At 42.2% G+C, this 19,864-nt stretch overlaps 1 protein-coding gene across 1 annotated transcript in view; it reads right to left on the minus strand.

The window, feature by feature from the left end:
• Window positions 1–206: 206 nt before the first annotated feature.
• Window positions 207–19,864, minus strand: part of NPDC1 (neural proliferation, differentiation and control 1) — a 132,772-nt gene continuing 113,114 nt past the window's right edge. The window contains exons 5-9 of the mRNA XM_075324428.1: window positions 17,595–17,661; window positions 10,228–10,312; window positions 8,778–8,857; window positions 8,590–8,689; window positions 207–3,462 (exon numbers count right to left, since the gene is read on the minus strand). Of these exons, the coding sequence (XP_075180543.1) occupies window positions 3,388–3,462; window positions 8,590–8,689; window positions 8,778–8,857; window positions 10,228–10,312; window positions 17,595–17,661 (407 nt within the window). The 3' untranslated portion in view covers window positions 207–3,387. The remainder of the gene's footprint in view (window positions 3,463–8,589; window positions 8,690–8,777; window positions 8,858–10,227; window positions 10,313–17,594; window positions 17,662–19,864) is intronic.

Raw genomic sequence — 19,864 nt, forward strand, 5'->3', positions numbered from 1 at the left:
TGCTACCCCAACTTTATATGTGGATTTCTGTGTGCGCCGCAAACCTATGGAGGGAAGAGACGCGACGCCAGTGTCATGTTCCTCGGGGAAACCACCCAGACCCCCTTGGCAGGCGAAAAATCGGGGATCCCAGTGATGGTCACACTTTCCCCCCGTTATATCATAACCAAACTTTGCGATATTTACACCAAGAAACGGAAACGGACTGAGATAAATAAAATGTCTAATTATATTAGTAAGGAAAAAGGAGCGGAACAGCATCTGCGAGAGGAAAGACACGGACAGACACAATATTTCTTTGATATTTTACAATTACAATTTGTGCAAAGAAAAAATAATAATAATCATTTCATCATCTGGGCTGTGATTGGTGGAATCTAGAAGTAGTGCAATCTGGATAGAAAACAGCGCCCCCCTGTGACGCAACCTTATACTCGTCCATACTGGAAACCTCATCACCAGCGCTAGATTTGGTCAGCGTCCATACGGTAATGGACGACCGGCATTGGTCCGTGATCAGGGAGACTAAAGAGGTCTTTAGATTTTAATATTTTCCATTGTGGCCGGTCTAGGACGTCCACCGATGCCCAAAAAGAGAAACCCAACATGCGTGTGTCATCATTAGTGATGAGCGGGCACTACCATGCTCAGGTGCTCAGTACTCGTAACTAGTGATGAGCGGGCATTACCATGCTCGGGACTAGTGATGAGCGGGCACTACCATGCCTGGGTGCTCAGAACTAGTGATGAGCGGGCACTACCATGCTCGGGTGCTCGTAACTAGTAATAAGTGGGCACTACCATGCCTGGGTGCTCAGAACTAGTGATGAGCGGGCACTACCATGCCTGGGTGCTCAGAACTAGTGATGAGCGGGCATTACCATACTCAGGACTAGTGATGAGCGGGCACTACCATGCCTGGGTGCTCAGAACTAGTGATGAGCGGGCACTACCATGCCTGGGTGCTCAGAACTAGTGATGAGCGGACACTACCATGCCTGGGTGCTCAGGACTAGTGATGAGCGGGCACTACCATGCCTGGGTGCTCAGAACTAGTGATGAACGAGCACTACCATGCCTGGGTGCTCAGAACTAGTGATGAGCGAGCACTACCATGCCTGGGTGCTCGGAACTAGTGATGAGCGGGCACTCCCATTCCTGGGTGCTCAGAACTAGTGATGAGCGAGCACTACCATGCCTGGGTGCTCAAAACTAGTGATGAGCGGGCACTACCAGGCCTGGGTGCTCGGAACTAGTGATGAGCGAGCACTACCATGCCTGGGTGCTCGGAGCTTGCAACGAGCAGTCTGACGCTCGCACGGGCTCAACTTGTTTACCGAGTATAATGGACGTCTATATCGAAATCCGAAAGATTTTCCGGAAAAATTTAGAAGTTCCCCATTGACTTCCATGATACTCAATTGAATAGAGCCCATCCAAGCGTCCAATCTGCCTTTTTTACGAGTTCCGAGCACCCAATCATGGTAGTGCCCGCTCATCACTAGTTAGCGTACCAAGCACGGTAGTGCCCGCTCATCACTAGTTCCAAGCCCCCGAGCATGGTAGTGCCCGCTCATCACTAGTTCCGAGCCCCCGAGCATGGTAGTGCCCGCTCATCACTAGTTCCGAGCCCCCGAGCATGGTAGTGCCCGCTCATCACTAGTTCCGAGCACACAGGCATAGTAGTGCCCGCTCATCACTAGTTCCGAGCCCCCGAGCATAGTAGTGCCCGCTCATCACTAATTGTCATCTCTCCACAGGATCAAGCGCTGGGACGGGCGGCCAAAATTTCTACCACCTTCATACTGAATGCCCCATTGAGGAGGCCACACTTGGTGAGATCTGGACTGAGATCCGGACTCATCAGCAGCAGAAGTTCGCATATCTTGTGTTTATAGTTGGACACAATGGTGACAGATGAGAATATGGGAAATTTCGGCTAAAATTTGGACGCAATCTTATCGACGTTGTCAGATGTAGGAAGAGATGAACTCCGAATATCTGAGCTGAGCACCATGCGTCTATAAGGATAGGGATAAAAATGGGCTAATATTGTGATTCTGATGGTTTAGGTATTTTTTTTTTGTGGGGTCACTAGAAAGAATGTGGGATTCATCACTGTTGGGCCATAAGGAGGTGAAATAGGGTTTCCCACCATTCTGCAGAGAAAACAGTAGGAAGACCCTGCAAATCCCTATAGGACTGAGCTTTGGCTGAACCAGCGTTTGGCCGGTGTTTATTTTGTCCACCTTCCAACCAGATATCGCCGTCCAGATCACAACGTGTGTTGCCAAATAAAGGAGGTTGTCCGGTCACCTCCCTCCCAATGTGAACAGCACCGGACAACCCTTAAACCGTTCAGATCCCCTAAAGCTTGAAGGTCCATTCACGCTTTGTTCTTAAAAGGGGTAGAGCAACATTAAGATGCTTCCATCCATGGTTTGAGGTAGAGTTGAGCAAAAAGATTTGCAGGACCCTAGCCGAGCAGCCACGTCAGTAGTGAATGGCCACAGGACCCGAGTCCTGCAAACATTTTCCTACTTGCCAGCGCTTCTACTGATTAATGATGGCGGTGCATTGGGCCTTGTAATCAGAAGAGGTATCGGGGATGGTGACAGGTAGAAGAGTCGTGGTAGGCCACCGGTCTGGTGCCCATAGACTACCAACGAGGTCGCTGCACCAGGTCCTGCAAATTGTTTTGCAATACTCTAAGGGTTAACTCCGCAATCCTCCCATGCAGATATGTGCCGGTATACAGTGCAAATATTTCCATTTTGACATTTGCACTGAGCATCTCCAAAGGAGACCAGACAAAAGTGGAGCTGCCCCTTTAAGGGAGACTACACCATTAAGGCCTAGAATTATCTTTCTGCAACGAAATTAATGATATTTTCAGTATTTGGCGACCTGTGATGTCTGTACAAAACAAACAGCAACATAAACCAGAATGGCTGTAAATGGCAGGTAACGGATACATTATATATATATATCTCTATGGGGGTTACATAACGATAGGTTTATAAAAGTGCAAATGTTTCAGGAAGTAACAATCGTTTTCTTTAGCGCCGGACGAATGAACTGATAGAAATGACAAGCTGTCGCGCTCTAGACTGGCTCTGTGCACTCGTAGGAACACGGGGTTCTGGTCTGCGGTGGTCTCCTCGCCCGCGCTCTGCAGACAGAGGCTGGAGTCTCCGGACGACGCTTGTATAACAGTCTTTGCTTTCGTCTCCACTGAAAATAGTGTTTTTTTTTGCAAATTAAAAAAAAAAAAAGTTGATCATACTCTGGAAAGACGTTCTCGGGTCGATTCACGTCTTGAGCCGTTATTTTTTTTTCTTCTGGAATTAGATTTTGGTTTGGATAGGAGTCTGGAAGCGGCGGCGGCTAATGATGGCTGTGGGTCGGGTGGTGGAGAGAAGAGTCGTCAAAGAGGGGATTTTTTACCTCCATTTCTCCTGTCTGAAAAATATATATAAAAAACATACATTAATTGGTTATCACAGCCTCGTCCCGGTACTACGCAGTTCTACTACACGGGGGAACATCAGCGCCACATATAATATTAGGGGGAACAATTCCTTTCTGCTGTAACAGACTTTCAATTTTGCACTTTCATTTTTAACATTTCCAGCGCAGAGTCACCGAAGAGAGCCGGCGCCCAGCCGCCGAAGAGAGCCGGCGCCCAGCCGCCGAAGAGAGCCGGCGCCCAGCCGCCGAAGAGAGCCGGCGCAAAGCCGCCGAAGAGAGCCGGCGCAAAGCCGCCGAAGAGAGCCGGCGCAAAGCCGCCGAAGAGAGCCGGCGCAAAGCCCCCGAAGAGAGCCGGCGCAAAGCCGCCGAAGAGATACGGCGCAAAGCCGCCGAAGAGAGCCGGCGCAAAGCCGCCGAAGAGAGCCGGCGCAAAGCCGCCGAAGAGAGCCGGCGCAAAGCCACCGAAGAGCCGGCGCAAAGTCACCGAAGAGAGCCGGTGTAAAGTCACCGAAGAGCGCCGGCGCACAGTCACCGAGGCGCGCCGACGCATAGTCACCGAGGAGAGCTGCCACACTCCTCTTCTCCATCTTCAAACCTCTGCATTGCACTACGGCTCGAGTGTTTGAGGTCTCTGGTTTAGGGAAAGAGGCCGTATATTATCTCATTTGATAGAATCAGGCCGATTATACTAATCAGGGTTTGATCAGACGAGGAGAAGATGGAGGAAACATGTCTCCATTCTGTCAGTCTGTGAACATTGGACCACACTCAGATTTCATCCGATTGCGATCTTATTTCCACGGACTCACTGATTTAAATGATACCGTGCAATCCGAATAACGGATCCAATTCGGACATGCTGTGACTTTGTTACTTAAACTGGCTCAAAAAAAAAAAAATATCAGACTTGCGCATGGCCCCATATAATACGAAAATACAGTGGTGTGAGCGAGCGCTTAATCTTTGCCTGTGGACCCCATAGCACCAGCTCTGGAGAGTGGGCTTTTCATGACATGATGGGGTCTACATTCCACCAAGGACAACATCTGCAAGGAGTTTGTATGTTCTCCCCGTGTTTGTATGTTCTCCCCGTGTTTGTATCTCCTCTGGGTTTGCAGTACTGTATATGGGTTTTTTATGACATGATGGAGTCTACATCCCACCAAGAACAATATCTGCAAGGAGTTTGTATGTTCTCCCCGTGTTTGTGTGGATCTCCTCTGGGTTTGCAGTACTGTATATGGGTTTTTTATGAAGCGGGGCTGTTGGGTTGGGTCCCTATTGTCCATGTAACTTCCCTACTTCACTCTGGCAGCACAAGTTGGTCCTGATAGCCCCTCAGGCAGATTGAGATGATCTGCCTCCTGAGAATGTATACAATGGGTGAGACCCCTGCAGAGCCTTTGTGGTATGGTAAAGTTTAACAGTGAAGAGTCCATCAAAGCAGCATTGTCCTCTGAAAACACCATGTTATCAAACATCCAGCAAAGTACAGCATGACGCAAGGCCTTTGCTATTATCTTATAATCATAGAACATGGTCAACTGCGCCCTCCGGCACCTTGTGTAATTATCTGCAGTCTGCACGGTTACACCACATGGACGACAGGCCCGGGAATGGTGAAGAGCCATCTAATCGGAGAATCGGTGGCTTTACTGTGATAGCAGTGACGTCCGATGTCCTCTAGAGCCGACACGTGTGTGTGAGCAGAGCGTGACCACCTATGTGAAGAACCCGCTTCCACCGCACGGTGAGGGTGACACGACACCAAGGAAGGACCACAGATGCTAAATAGGATTACCAGCCCCTATTAACAAGCTTTCCCTGCTGGACATCCCTGTACTACATATCCCAATCCCATACATATAGCTTCCTGGAGGATATTGGGGCTCAGATTTAAAATTCATGCCCCCCAGGGTATCCGATATTCATGGCCATGGGTCTCCTAATTTGATCTTAACAGCCTCATTCATGGCAAACACCCACGGATAGTATGTACTTGGTCTGTGAAGGTTGGATGTGTGAAGTGTATTTATAAAAAAATAAATAAATTAATTAAAAAAAAAAAAAACTTCATAAAAATAAATTATTAATCTTAAATAAAGTTAATAAAAATAAAATTATTATTAATTTTAAAAAATAAACTATTAAATTAAATAAACATAGAAAACTTAAAAATACTACTACTACTAAATCTTAAATATAAGTTCATAAAAATAAAATATTAAATAATAAAAAATAATCTTAATACTAATAAACTTAATAAAAAATAAACTTGAATATAATAATAATAATAATAAAAAATATAAACTTAATGAAAATATTAAATAAAAAAATAAAAAATATTCTTAATATAATACTAACAAACTTAATAAAAAATAAACTTGAATATAATAATAAATAATAATAAATATAAATATAATAAAAATAAATAAAAAAATACTCTTAATATATTAATAAAAAATAAACCTGAATATAATAATAATAATAATAATAATAATAATAATAATAATAATAATAATAATAATAAATAAATAATAATAATCTTAAATATAAACTTAATCAAAATATTAAATAAAACTTAAAAATATTATAATACTAATAAACTTAATAAAAAAAAAACTTGAATAATAATAATAAATCTTAAAATAAACTTAATAAAATAAAATGTTAAATAATAATTATAAGCGTAATAAAAATAATAATAAAATAAACTAAATATATATAAACTAAATATATATAAAAATAAACTTTAAAAAAAGCACATTAAAAAGATCTGCAATTTACAATTGCAACTAATGTTGCAGACGCTTTATGCATTGACCTTCATATTGTATGAGTGGTATCCTCAGCTGTAAGAGTATATTCACATGTAGCAGAAGGTTGCAAGCATTTCTACACCTGTCCCAATCAGAGCAATAGAGTCTGAAGAAATCCCAGTGCCTGCCATCAAAGCAACCGCATGCCATGTATGGAGCGGGGGTCATGGGTTGCGCTTAGTCATTACCTGCCGTGTATGGACTGTCACAGCCAAGACCGTCACTAACAATTGTTAACCTGTTAAATACCACTGTCAAACTCTGACAGCGGCATTAACCGCGCGCCGGAATGGGGACGCGTTTTATTTAGATAAAAAAAGGAGAAGAAAACTTAGAAGATCAAAATCACCCGTTTTTTCCATTAAATATAAAGGTCATAAAGAAATAATAATACAACCTTGCAAGTTTGGTCATGTAATGACACTAAATCGTATTGCCAGGTCATTATTACCAAACCATGTACGCTGTATAAACGATTCCCAAAAAGCAATGTCAGAATTAGTGTTTGAGAACACTTGGAATTTTATCTCCTCTTTACCAGTGCACTACGTGATATACAGTGCCTTGTGAAAGTATTCAGCCCCCTTGAATTTTTCAACCTTTTCCCACATTTCAGGCTTCAAACATAAAGATAAAGATGTTAATGTTCTGGTGAAGAATCACCAAGTGACACAATTGTGAAGGTGAACGAAATTTAAAATATAGAATTTAGAATAAACTTTTGTAAAAAATAAATAACTGAAAATTGTGGCGTGCAATATTATTCATCCCCTTTACTTTCAGTGCAGTAAACTCACTCCAGAAGTTGATTGAGGATCTCTGAATGATCCAATGTTGTCCTAAATGACTGATGATGATAAATATAAGCCCCTGTGTGTAATCAAGTCTCCGTATAAATGCACTGCTCTGTGATAGTCTCATGTTCTGTGTAAAGCGCAGAGAGCATCATGAAGACCAAGGAACACAACAGGCAGGTCCGTGATACTGTTGTGGAGAAGATTAAAGCCGGATTTGGTTACAAAAAGATTTCCACAACTTTAAACATCCCAAGAAGCACTGTGCAAGCGATCATATTGAAATGGAAGGAGGATCATACCACTGCAAATCTACCAAGACCCGGCCGTCCATCCAAACTTTCATCTCACACAAGGAGAAGACTGATCAGAGATGCAGCCAAGAGGCCCATGATCCCTCTGGATGATCTGCAGAGATCTACAGCTGAGGTGGGAGAGTCTGTCCATAGGACAACAATCAGTCGTACACTGCACAAATCTGGCCTTTATGGAAGAGTGGCAAGAAGAAAGCCATTTCTCAAAGATATCCATAAAAAGTGTTGTGTAAAGTTTTCCACAAGCCACCTGGAGACACCAAACATGTGGAAGAAGGTGCTCTGCTCAGATGAAACCAACTTCCAACTATTTGGGCACAATGCCAAACTCAGAGCACACCATCCCCACTGTCAAACATGGTGGTGGCAGCATCATGGTTTGGGCTTGCGTTTCTTCAGCAGGGACAGGTAAGATGGTTAAAATTGATGGGAAGATGGATGGAGCCAAATACAGGACCATTCTTGAAGAAAACCTGTTGGAGTCTGCAAAAGACCTGAGACTGGGATGGAGCTTTGTCTTCCAACAAGACAATGATCCCAAACATAAAGCAAAATCTACAATGGAATGGTCACAAATAAACGTATCCAGGTGTTAGAATGGCCAAGTCACAGTCCAGACCTGAACCCAATCGAGAATCTGTGGAAAGAGCTGAAAACTGCTGTTCACAAACACTCTCCATCCAACCTCACTCAGCTCCAGCTGTTTACAAAGGAAGAATGGGCGAGAATTTCAGCCTCTCCATGTGCAAAACTAATAGACACAGACCCCAAGAGACTGCAGCTGTAATCGCAGCAAAAGGGGGCGCTACAAGTATTAACTTACAGGGAATGAATAATATTGTACGCCCCAATTTTCAGTTTATTATTTTTTACAAAAATTTAAAATAACCAATACATTTTCTTCACCTTCACAATTGTGTCACTTGTTGTTGATTCTTCAACCAGAACATTAACATTTTTATCTTTATGTTTGAAGCCTGAAATATGGGGAAAGGTTGAAAAATTCAAGGGGATGAATACTTTCGCAAGGCGCTGTAAATGAATGGTGTCGCACTAAAGTACAACTCATCCCATGAAAAATAAGCCCTCGTGTGTCTATATGCACAGAAAAATTTTAAAAAAAAGTTGTGGCTCTGGGAGGACAAAATGGAAATGAGCCGTGATGGGAAATCGAGCAGAGACGGCACTCACTGGGGCTAATCCTGGACACTCGTATACGGTGAAGTCTCCGTCCTCGTTCTCCTCGTCCGATGTGACGGCAGAATCCGGGTGTTTCAGCTCATCTTTATTTCTGTGAAAAGAATTAGTAAAAATTAAGGGGACATCAATCTCTTCCCACCCTGACCGGAAGCCACGGCCTCTGCGAGCAGAACACTCACTTCTCCATGGAGATCATCTGCTGCTTCTGGTGCTGGTAATGATACATTTGGGCGTTTTGGGCCAATTTCTTATCACCGGGCTGAAAGCAAAAAGAAGACGGAATGAAAGGAAGGAAGAAGAGTAAAAAAAATTCTCCGACAAACTGTCCTCTTCTGTAATATCAGTACTATGGCCAACCCCCCTGAATGCAAATCTGGCTAGATAAGTGCAGATTGTCCGTGCAGCCTCAGTGACAACCTACTTGGAAGCTGCAATTATGGCCGCATCGTCAGCGAGCTTTTCCAGGTATAGAAATAACTACCGGATTTTTTGGACTACAAGATGCACTTTTTCCCCCCCAAATGTTGGGGAAAAGTGAGGGGTGCGTCTTATAGTCTGAATGTGGCTGTGGGGAATGAGGGTGCTGCGGTGGAGCAGGTCATCGGTGGCATGAGCAGGCTGCAGCAGTGCCGGCCGATACCACGTGGGCCCGCTCATTTCATATGCACACCCATCATCCGCCGGCGCTGACAGGGGGAGGAGTGATGCTGCATGGAGTGAGGAAAGGAGAGTATAAACGTTTATTTTTTTTGTGTGCCACAGGATACAGGCCATAAAGCAGGATGAAGGTATATAGCAGGATGGATGGGGGTATACAGCAGGATGGATGGGGGTATATAGCAGGATGGAAGGGGGTATTTAGCAGGATGGATGGGGTATATAGCAGGATAAGGGCATATACCAGGATGGCGGTATATACCAGGATGGGGGCTATACCATGATGGCGGTATATAGCAGGATGGGCATATATACCATGATGGCGGTATATAGCAGGATGGGAATATATACCAGGATGCTGGACATATATACAAGGATGGGGAACATATACTCATATACAAGGCAGGAGGATCATTACCACGATGGGGTACCTTAGTAGAGAATTTTGGGACATTGGATGGGGGTATATAGCAGGCTGGATGGGGTATATAGCAGGATGGATGGGGGTATATAGCAGGATGGATGGGGTTATATAGCAGGATGGATGGGGTTATTTAGCAGGATGGATGGGGGTATATAGCAGGATAAGGGCATATACCAGGATGGCGGTATATAGCAGGATGGGGGCTATACTATGATGGCGGTATATAGCAGGATAAGAATATATACCATGACGGCAGTATACAGCAGGATGGGGGTATACAGCAGGATGGGAATATATACCAGGATGCTGGACATATATACAAGGATGTGGCTCATATACAAGGCAGGAGGATCATTACCAGGATGAGGTACCTTAGTAGAGAATTTGGGGACATTACCCCCATAACAGTGTCAGCAGCAGATCCTCGCCCCATAACAGTGTGTCACGACCACATTTTTTCCTTAAAATTTTATTTTCCTCCTCAAAAAACCAGGGTGCGTCTTATAGTCCGAAAAATACGGTATTAAAATGGCCGATCTGCCACCTACCGATGTCTTCTCATACGGCGGCGGTGGAGACTGCTTGTATGCGGGGTAATCGGTCCGTTCTGCCAGCTTCATCTCCTTGCGCATCCTATGAAGGGACGGAACAGAAACAACAGTTTAGTGATGGAACCAATTTCGACCGTAACGACCAGACCCATCATCTGACCCATGTCCCTTTATGCGGTAATAACGCTGGAACGTTTCAACATATCGCAGACAATCAGAGATTTATTTTCGTGACACATTGTAATTTATGAATAACGTTTGGAACTCCATTCCATGTCTGAACTGGGTGCAAAAACCTAAAAACATCACTATGGGGAGTTTTTTAACTGCATGAGAGGACACACACAAGCTAGGGACCCCAACGTAGAGAAATACTTTGGCGTAGTGTTGGGGCTCTATTGCATTGATCAATTCAGTAGCTAAATTTCTCTTTATTCATATGTTCATGGCAGTAATGCAGGTTCCATTTTTCACATTTCATTCTTACATATAGCTATTGAATTTTTCATGTCAGTATTCACACAGCAGTTTCTGCCTATTACATGTATTCCCCTTCCATAGTCACTGGTGTGCATACCTTATCTCCCCACATTGTAATTTATGACAGTGCTAATTTAAATCGACATGCTTTGCGTTTGTGAAAATATCGGAATTTTGGTGCCAATTTTTGAAAAATTCACAATTTTCAATCCTTTTTTTTAATTTTATTTTGTTAGGATTTTTTAAGGGTTTAAGGTTTAGCAGCAATTTTACAAAACATTTTTCTTTAGGGACCTATTTAGATTTAAATTAACTTTGAGGGGCCGTTATATAGTGGAAACTGCCCAAAAGTGATGCCATCTTAAAAATCGTGCCCCTCAAATCTGCGGTCAGGAAATGTGTTAACCCTTCAGCTGCTATAGAGAAATTAATGCAAAGTGGAATGAAAAAAGAAAAAAAAAAAAAAAAAAAGTTAATTTTTCCTCTAAACTGTTGCTTTAGCCCAAATTTTTCACTTTTTTTTAATGAACAGCACGAGAAAATAGACCTCGTACTTTGTTATCCAGTTAATTCTGAGGGCGCTGATACCCCACATGTGGTCAGAAATCTCTTTTTGGATGAAAGGCCGGGCTTGGAAGGGAAGGAGAAGCATTTTAATTTTGGAACACAAATTTGAGGAACACAATGTGGCATTTGCAGAGCCCTTAAAGGTGCCTAAACAGCAGAAACCCCCCACAAGTGACCCCATTTAGGAAACTAGATCCATAAAGGGATTGTATCCAGGGATATAGCAATTTTGAACCCACAGGTACTTCACAGAATTTGATAACATTTGGTCGTCATATTGAAAAAGTTTACACCAGAGACCGGTTTTCACCTTCTGGACACGGCCATTTTTTACAATTCAGACCAGTGCCATTTTATGAGGTTATAACTCTGGAGCTTCATCGGATCTCGGTGATTCTGAGACTGTTTTTTCGTGACATATTGGACTTCACGATAGTGGTAAATTTAGGATATTTTTTGCGTTTATTTCTGAGCTTTGAAATTTTATGCCAATAAATCTGAAAGATATGTCACACAGAATAGTTACCAGACAACATTTCCCACGTGTCACTTTACACCAGCACAATTTTTGAAACATCATCTTTTTTGGTTAGGACGTTAGAAGGGGTCAAGGTTTATCAGCAATTTCTCATTTTTCCAACAAAATTTACAAAACCATTGTTTTAGGAAAATGCACCATAAAATTTATTGTGCAATTTCTTCTGAGTACGCTGATACCTCATATGTGGTGGAAATTAATTGTTTGGGTGCACGGCAGGGCTCAGAAGGGAAGGAGCGCCATTTGACTTTTTAAAAGAAAAATTAGCTGGAATTATTAGCGGATGCCATCTTACGTTTGAAAACCCCCCTGAAGTGCCTAAACAATAGCGCTCCCCCACAAGTGACCGCATTTTTGAAACTAGACCCCTCAGGGTATTATTCTAAATGTTTGGTGACCACCTGGAAACCCGCAGGGGCTTAATAATAATAATAATAATAATAATAATAATGATAATAATAAGTTTTATTTTTATAGCACCAACATATTCCGCAGCGCTTTACAATTCAGAGGGGACATGTACAGGCAATATGATACAATACAAAATAACAAAATGAAGATACCAGGAGGAGTGAGGGCCCTGCTTGTAAGCTTACAGTCTATGAGGGAATTGGGGAGGCACAAAAGGTGAATGGAACTTCACAGAAGTTTATAATGTTGAGCCGCGAAAATATATATTTTTTTTACCACAAAGTTATTTCAACTAGGTAGTTTTTTTATCACGAAAAAATGCACCATAAAATTTGTTGTGCAATTTTTTCGGAGTACGCAGATACCTGATATGTTGTGGAAATCTACTGTTTGGGCACATGACAGGGCTTGGAAGGGAAGGATCGCCATTTAAATATTTGAAATTAAAATTAGGTGGAATCATTAGCATATGCCATGTCGCGTTTGGAGAGGCCCTGAGGTGCCTAAACAGTGGAGCTCCCCCCCAAGTGACGCCATTTTGGAAACTATACCCCTGAAGAAATTTATCTAGATGTTTGGTGAGCACCCTGAACCCCCGAGGACGTCACAGAATTTTATAACATTGAGCTGTAAAAATCCAAAAAATAAATACATTTTTTACCACAAACCCACAAACTTGTTGCTTCAACCAGATAACTTTTTTCCCAGGGGTGTCAGGAAAAATGGACCGTACAATTTGTTGTACAATTTCTCCAGAGTACGCAGATACCTGATATGTGGTTGAAAACGTCTTTGAGGCACAGTGCAAAGTAAAGAAGAACATTAAAAAATTCTGAGAAGCTCCCTGGGGATTCAAGGTGATCACCAATCATCTAGATAAATTCATTGAAGGGTCTAGTTTCCAAAACGGGGTTACATGTGGGGGGAGCTCCACAGTTTATGCACCTCAGGGGCTCGACAAACGAGACATGGCTAATGACATCTGCTAAGGATTCCAGGCAAATTTACAGACAAATGGCGCTCCTTCCCTTTCGAGCCCTGACGTGCGCCCAAACAATTGATTTCCACCATATAGAAGGTATCAGAGTACTCAGAAGAAATTGCACAGTAAATGTTATGGTACAATTTATCCCGATATCCTTGTAAAAAAAACTATATGGATGAAGTAACAATTTTGTGGTAAAAAAAAACCCAACAATTTTTAAATTTTCACAACTTAACGTTATAAAATTCTGTGAAGCACCCAGAAGATCAAGGTATTCCTCAAAAATCTAGATAAATTCCTTGAGGGGTCTAGTTTCCCAAATGAGGTCACTTGTGGGGAGTTTCAGCTGTTTAGGTACCTTAGGGGCCCTACAAATGTAACAAGGTACCCGCAATCTTTTTCAGCCAAACTTGTGTTCCAAAATTCAAATATTGCTCCTTCCGTTCTGAGCCCTCCCATTTGTCCACACAGAACTTTCTGACATGTGGGGTACCGCACTCATAAGAAATTGGGTAAGAAACTGTGGGGTCCACTTTTTTGCATTACCTCTTGAAAAAGTGAGAAATCTGGTGCTAAATCAACACTTTTGTGAAAAAAAAAAAAAAATTGAAAATTTTCAATATCAAAATTTTCAATATCAATATCAAATTCTGTGAAGTACCTGTGGGTTCAAAATGCTGACTGTACCCCTAGATAAAATCCTTGAGAGGTCTTGTTTCCAAATGGGGTCACTTATGGTTGGGGGGGTGTGAATGGGGGGGAGGTTTTCCTGCTATTTAGGTTCCTTAGGAGCCCGGAAAATGCAACATGGTGTCCGCAATCTATTTTAGCCAAATTTGTGTCACAAAATTCAAATATTGCTCCTTCTGTTCCGGCCCCTCCCATTTGTCCAAACAGAGGTTTCTGACCACATGTGGGGTATCAGCGCGCTCAGAAGAAATTGGGTAACACATTTTGGGGTCCATTCAGTTGTGTTATTTCTTCTAAAAGTGAATAAATTGGGGCTAGAGCAACATTTTTAGGTAAAAGGATATATTTTTTTTTTCTTTCCACATTCCTTTAGTTCCTGTGAAGCACCTGAAAGGTTAATAAACTTCTTGAATGTGGTTTTGAGCAGTTTGAGGGGTGCAGTTTTTAGAATGGGGTCACTTTTGGGTATTTTCTGGTACCTAGGCCCCGCAACTTCACTTCAAATGTGATTTGGTCCATAAAAAATGTTTTTGTTTATTTTGTTTGAAAAATTGGGAAATTGCTGATGAACTTTGACCCCTTCTAACTTCCTAAACCTCCAAAAAAATGTTTCAAAAATTGCGCTGATGTAAAGTGACGTATGGGAAATGTCATTTATTAATTATTGTGTACGACATATCTCTGATTTAAGGGCATAAAAATTAAAAGTTTTAAAATGGCAAAATTTTCGTTAAATTTCTGATTTGCTATTTTTACACAATATAAACCATATTTTACACAATTTAATTTGTTTTTACATTGCCATATTCTGAGAGCTGGAACTTTTTTGCCGAATGAGCCATATGAGGGGATTGTATTTTGCGGGAGAACTTGCTGCTTTCAGTTACCGTATTTTTCGGACCATAAGACGCACTTTTTTCCCCCCAAATGTTGGGGAAAAGTTGGGGGTGCGTCTTATGGTCTGACTGTGGCTGCGGGGAATGAGGTGCTGCGGTGGAGCGGGTCATCGGGGGCACGAGCAGGCTGTAGCAGCCTGCTGTGACCACGTGGACCCGCTCATTACATATGCACGCCCATCCCCCGCCCATCATCCCTCAGCGCTGAAGCCGGCGCTAACAGGTGGGCGGGGGGACGAGCGGGGACGCGCGCATAGTAAAGAGCCGGTCCGCATGATCCCCCCTGGCAATTACAGCCTGGAGTGATCATGTGCGGCTGTATTCACTGCTCCCCGCGCGTGCGTCGTCGTCGTCGTCGTCGTCGTCATCATCATCATCATCATCATCAGCGTGGGGAGCAGTCAATCAGTACACATTACTCACCCGTCCCGTGTGTGGAGCCGTCCCCCTGCAGCACGCGATGTCTTCCTGTCTGTGCCGATCAGCTGATCGTCACAGACAGGAAGACATTGCGTGCTGCACACTGCAGAGAGGAAGATGATCGACTGCTGGGAGTGAGGAAAAGGTGAGTATAAATGTTTGTTTTTTTTTCTCTGTGATATAGGATACAGGCCATATACCAGGATGGTATATGAGCATGATGGGGGCATATAGCAGGATGGGGGGTATATTAACAGGATAGATGGGGGTATATGAACAGGATGGGGTATATGAGCAGGATGGATGGGGGAATATGAACAGGATGGGGGTATATGAACAGGATGGGGGTATATGAACAGGATGGGGGTATATGAACAGGATGGGGGTATATGAACAGGATGGGGGTATATGAACAGGATGGGGGTATATGAACAGGATGGGGGTATATGAACAGGATGGGGGTATATGAACAGGATGGGGGTATATGAACAGGATGGGGGTATATGAGCAGGATGGGGGTATATGAGCAGGATGGGGGTATATGAACAGGATGGGGGTATATGAACAGGATGGGGGTATATGAACAGGATGGGGGTATATGAACAGGATGGGGGTATATGAACAGGATGGGGGTATATGAACAGGATGGGGGTATATGAACAGGATGGGGGTATATGAACAGGATGGGGGTATATGAACAGGATGGGGGTATATGAACAGGATGGGGGTATATAAGCAGGATGGATAGGGGGGTATATGAGCAGGATGGATGGGGGAGTATATGAGCAGGATGGATGGGGGAGTATATGAGCAGGATGGATGGGGGGGTATATGAACAGGATGGGGGTATATGAACAGGATGGGGGTATATGAGCAGGATGGGATGGGGGAATATGAGCAGGATGGATGGGGGTATATGAACAGGATGCTGGTATATAAGCAGGATGGGGGTATATGAGCAGGATGGGGGTTTATAGCAGGATCATATACAAGGCAGGAGGATCATTACCATGGATGGGGTACCTTAGTAGAGAATTTGGGGACATTACCACCATAACCGTGTCAGCAGCAGATTCTCGCCCCATAACAGTGTGTCATGACCACATTTGTTTGCTTAAAGTTTTATTTTCCTATTTTCCTCCTCTAAAACCAGGGTGCGTCTTATGGTCAGGTGCGTCTTATAGTCCGAAAAATACGGTATATCTTTTTTTCCACATATGACTTTTTGATTGCTTTTTATTCAGTTCTGTTATGTTTAAGTATAATGAATAATAGTCAATTTGACTTTTTTTTTTCTACAATGTTGACCGTATGGAATAAACATCATTTTTTTAGTTTGGGTTGTGACGGGGCGAAACCAATTATATGTAGACTCTCTTGTTTATTGTTATTTTAACAAGCTGCATTTTGAATGGCAAAACATTTTTTTTTTTTCTTCAAACACAATTTTTCTGTATATAATATATATACACACACACACACACACACACACACACTACATTTAATATATACATACATATATACATAAAATATATATACATAAAATATATATATATATATATATATGTGAAAGATAATATATATACACGGTATGTATATATATAAAAAATATGTATGTGTGTGTATATATTATATGTATTCATTCACACACATATAATCTCAATCACTCTCATATATATATATATATATATATATATATAAAATGTGTGTGAGTGTGTATAAGAGATTGAGATTGTGTGAATGAATACATTTTTTTTATTATATATATATTACATATATACATGTGTGTGTGTGTGTGTATTAGAAAAAAATATGTATTCATTCACACAATCTCAATCTCTCTCATATACACACACATATATATGTGTATATGAGAGAGAGCGATTGAGATTATATGTGTGAATGAATAAATTATATATATATATATATATATATATATATATATATATATATATATATATATATATATATATATATATATATATATATATATATATATATATATATATTATATACACACACACGCACATTATTTAAGGATGCGGGATAGGAATATATTTTACTGTGATCACTGGTCTTATGCATTACAGTACTTGTGCACTGCAATGCATGAGACCTGCCAGTTCTACATTGACATAGCCTATTAGACTCTGCCTATAGCAGGATCTAACAGGCCACCGTACCCAGATGTCATCGAGGTAATATGGCAATTATTGGCACCTGTGATTACGATCGTGGGGGCCAATGGTGTTATATGGGGTATTTTAACCCAAATTTTAATCACTCAGATGCCGCTGTTGCCGGCACAGGGTGTGAGCCGACAGACCGCTCCCACCCGTGGGATTTGCACCTAGCCACGAACACAATGTATAATTACCTGCACCAACAGGCACCAGCAACAATCAAAGCCAGGAGTCCAGCGATTGCACAGGCCACCACCACTCCTGCAGGGGACACAGAACGTAGATCGTTAACTATTCTGGGAAACTGATCACTGCTGGACTGTACTTTACTACACTGCCGGTCTGGGGTCTTAGAAAACTAATTATACCCCCTACTTAGGCAGATTTGATGTCCTAAACCCCAGGCAAAGATGCAATAGCAGCCATACTGGAGATGGGGTCATTCATCATCCATGTCAATTGAGCTGTCACCAGATAATGTTCTCAGGAGTCTTTTATCAGAATTAAAGGGATAGAAGGAGAGGAGTGTTGAGACCCTGCAGTGATCGGGCGCTGCGCTCTGCTGGGGAATTGTATTCTGCTCAGGTGGTCATCCTGACTCTCCCTACACTTAATTGCTCTATTGTCTCGCGCAGCTTCCACTCATCCCTTCTTGGGGGTCTACCCTTTGACTGGAGCCTTGGACAAAACCAATAGGATATTCAAAGGGGACACAATGGCTTTTTGAAGACTGATTAACAAGTCCTTTATAATGTCCTATGAAAAGAGCACAAAGGGATCCCATACACCTTAACACTTCCCCTGCATCACCAGCCAAGGAGGTCAGCACTAGGAGAAAAGGAAAGTCCTGCAAACTAAGAATGGAGCAACAGCCTCCTAAGAACCCCGATGTAACCACTGGAGGCCTGAACGCCAAAACCAGCCTATTGATAGAAATACAGAGAGTGAAATAAGTATTGGACGCGTCACCAATTTTCTAAGTAAATAGAAAAGGATGTATTGACATGAAATTCTCACCAAATCGAATCTACACAGGAAATAAAATCAAACCATAGATATCCATGAATAAAGTGATGTTTAATAATAAGAAATGACACAAAGAGGTGCAAAAAGCCCTGGAAAGTCCTGACACCGGCTGCAATCAGGAATTAGAAAGCAATCCTGACCATTACTGAACAATAATATCAGATGGTTCAACTGATGGCCGATAAAAGTATGGCTCATTCCCAAGGAGCCACACAAGAAACATCTCATGATGGGTAAAACCAGGGAGCTGTCTCAAGACCTCTACAACCTTATTGTTGCAAAATATACTGATGGTACTGTTCAGATGTGAATTTTTAAACTACTGAAGTCTCCAGTGAATGTTGGGGCCATAATCCAGAAGTGGAACGAACATAATTTCACCATAAACCGGCTGACAATCAGGTGCTCCCTGGCAAGATTTCAGACAGGGGTGAAAAGAATTGTCAAAAGAGTTGCCCAAGAGCCAAGGACACTTGTGAAGAGCTACAGAAAGACCTGGAATCAACAACAGGTACAATTGTTTCATAGAAAGAAATAAGCAATGCACTCGCCCTCCATGACCTGTATGCACACTCACCATGCAAGACTCCATTGATGAACAAAAAGCAGGTTCATGACTGTTTAAAGTTTCCTCAACAACATTTAGACAAGTCTGTGAAAAACTGGAGGATATAATCTGGTCACATGAAACCAAAACTAAACTTTTTGGAGGCCATAATACACACCATGTTTGGAGGCCAAAAAGCAAACCACCTCAAAGCACCAACTAAAGTGTGGAGGTGGGAACATCATGGTGTGGAGCCCTTTTTCACTATATGACACTTACAAACTTGGTATAATTGAAGGAAGGAAGGATGAATGGACAAATGTACAGAGACAGTCGAGATAAAAATCTGCAGCCATCTACCAGGATGATGAAACGAGGGTGGATATTTCCCCAAACACACAGCCAAGGAGACTCAACTGGTCCCAGAGAAAATAAATCTGCTAGAATGGCCGAGCCGATCACCGGAGCTGAATCCAATAGAAAATATTCGGAAGGAAGTAAAGCTCCGAGATTATAGAAGAAGCCGGGACCTGCAGGATTTGAAAAGTGTGTATATAAGAGTGGGCCAAAATCCCACCTGAGCAATGCAGGTGACTAGTGTCTTCATACAGGAGGTGTCTGGAAGCTTCATCACCAAGAAAGGCTTTTGTTCAAATTATGAAATAAATTGAAGTGAGCTCAATACTTTCTGTGTCATTTCTCATTATTACACATCACTAAATTACTGGATATCTATGGTTTTAATTATTTGCCTGTGTGGATTGGATGGGTTGTTACAGATATCTGGTGAGAAATTAATGTCAATGGCTCCTTTAGAAATATCGTATTTTTTGGATTATAAGAAACACTTTTCCTCCCAAAAATTGGGGAAGAAAATGAGGGGTGCGTTTA

The sequence above is a fragment of the Anomaloglossus baeobatrachus genome, chromosome 9 (assembly GCF_048569485.1).
Source record: "Anomaloglossus baeobatrachus isolate aAnoBae1 chromosome 9, aAnoBae1.hap1, whole genome shotgun sequence".
Lineage (NCBI taxonomy): Eukaryota > Metazoa > Chordata > Amphibia > Anura > Aromobatidae > Anomaloglossus > Anomaloglossus baeobatrachus.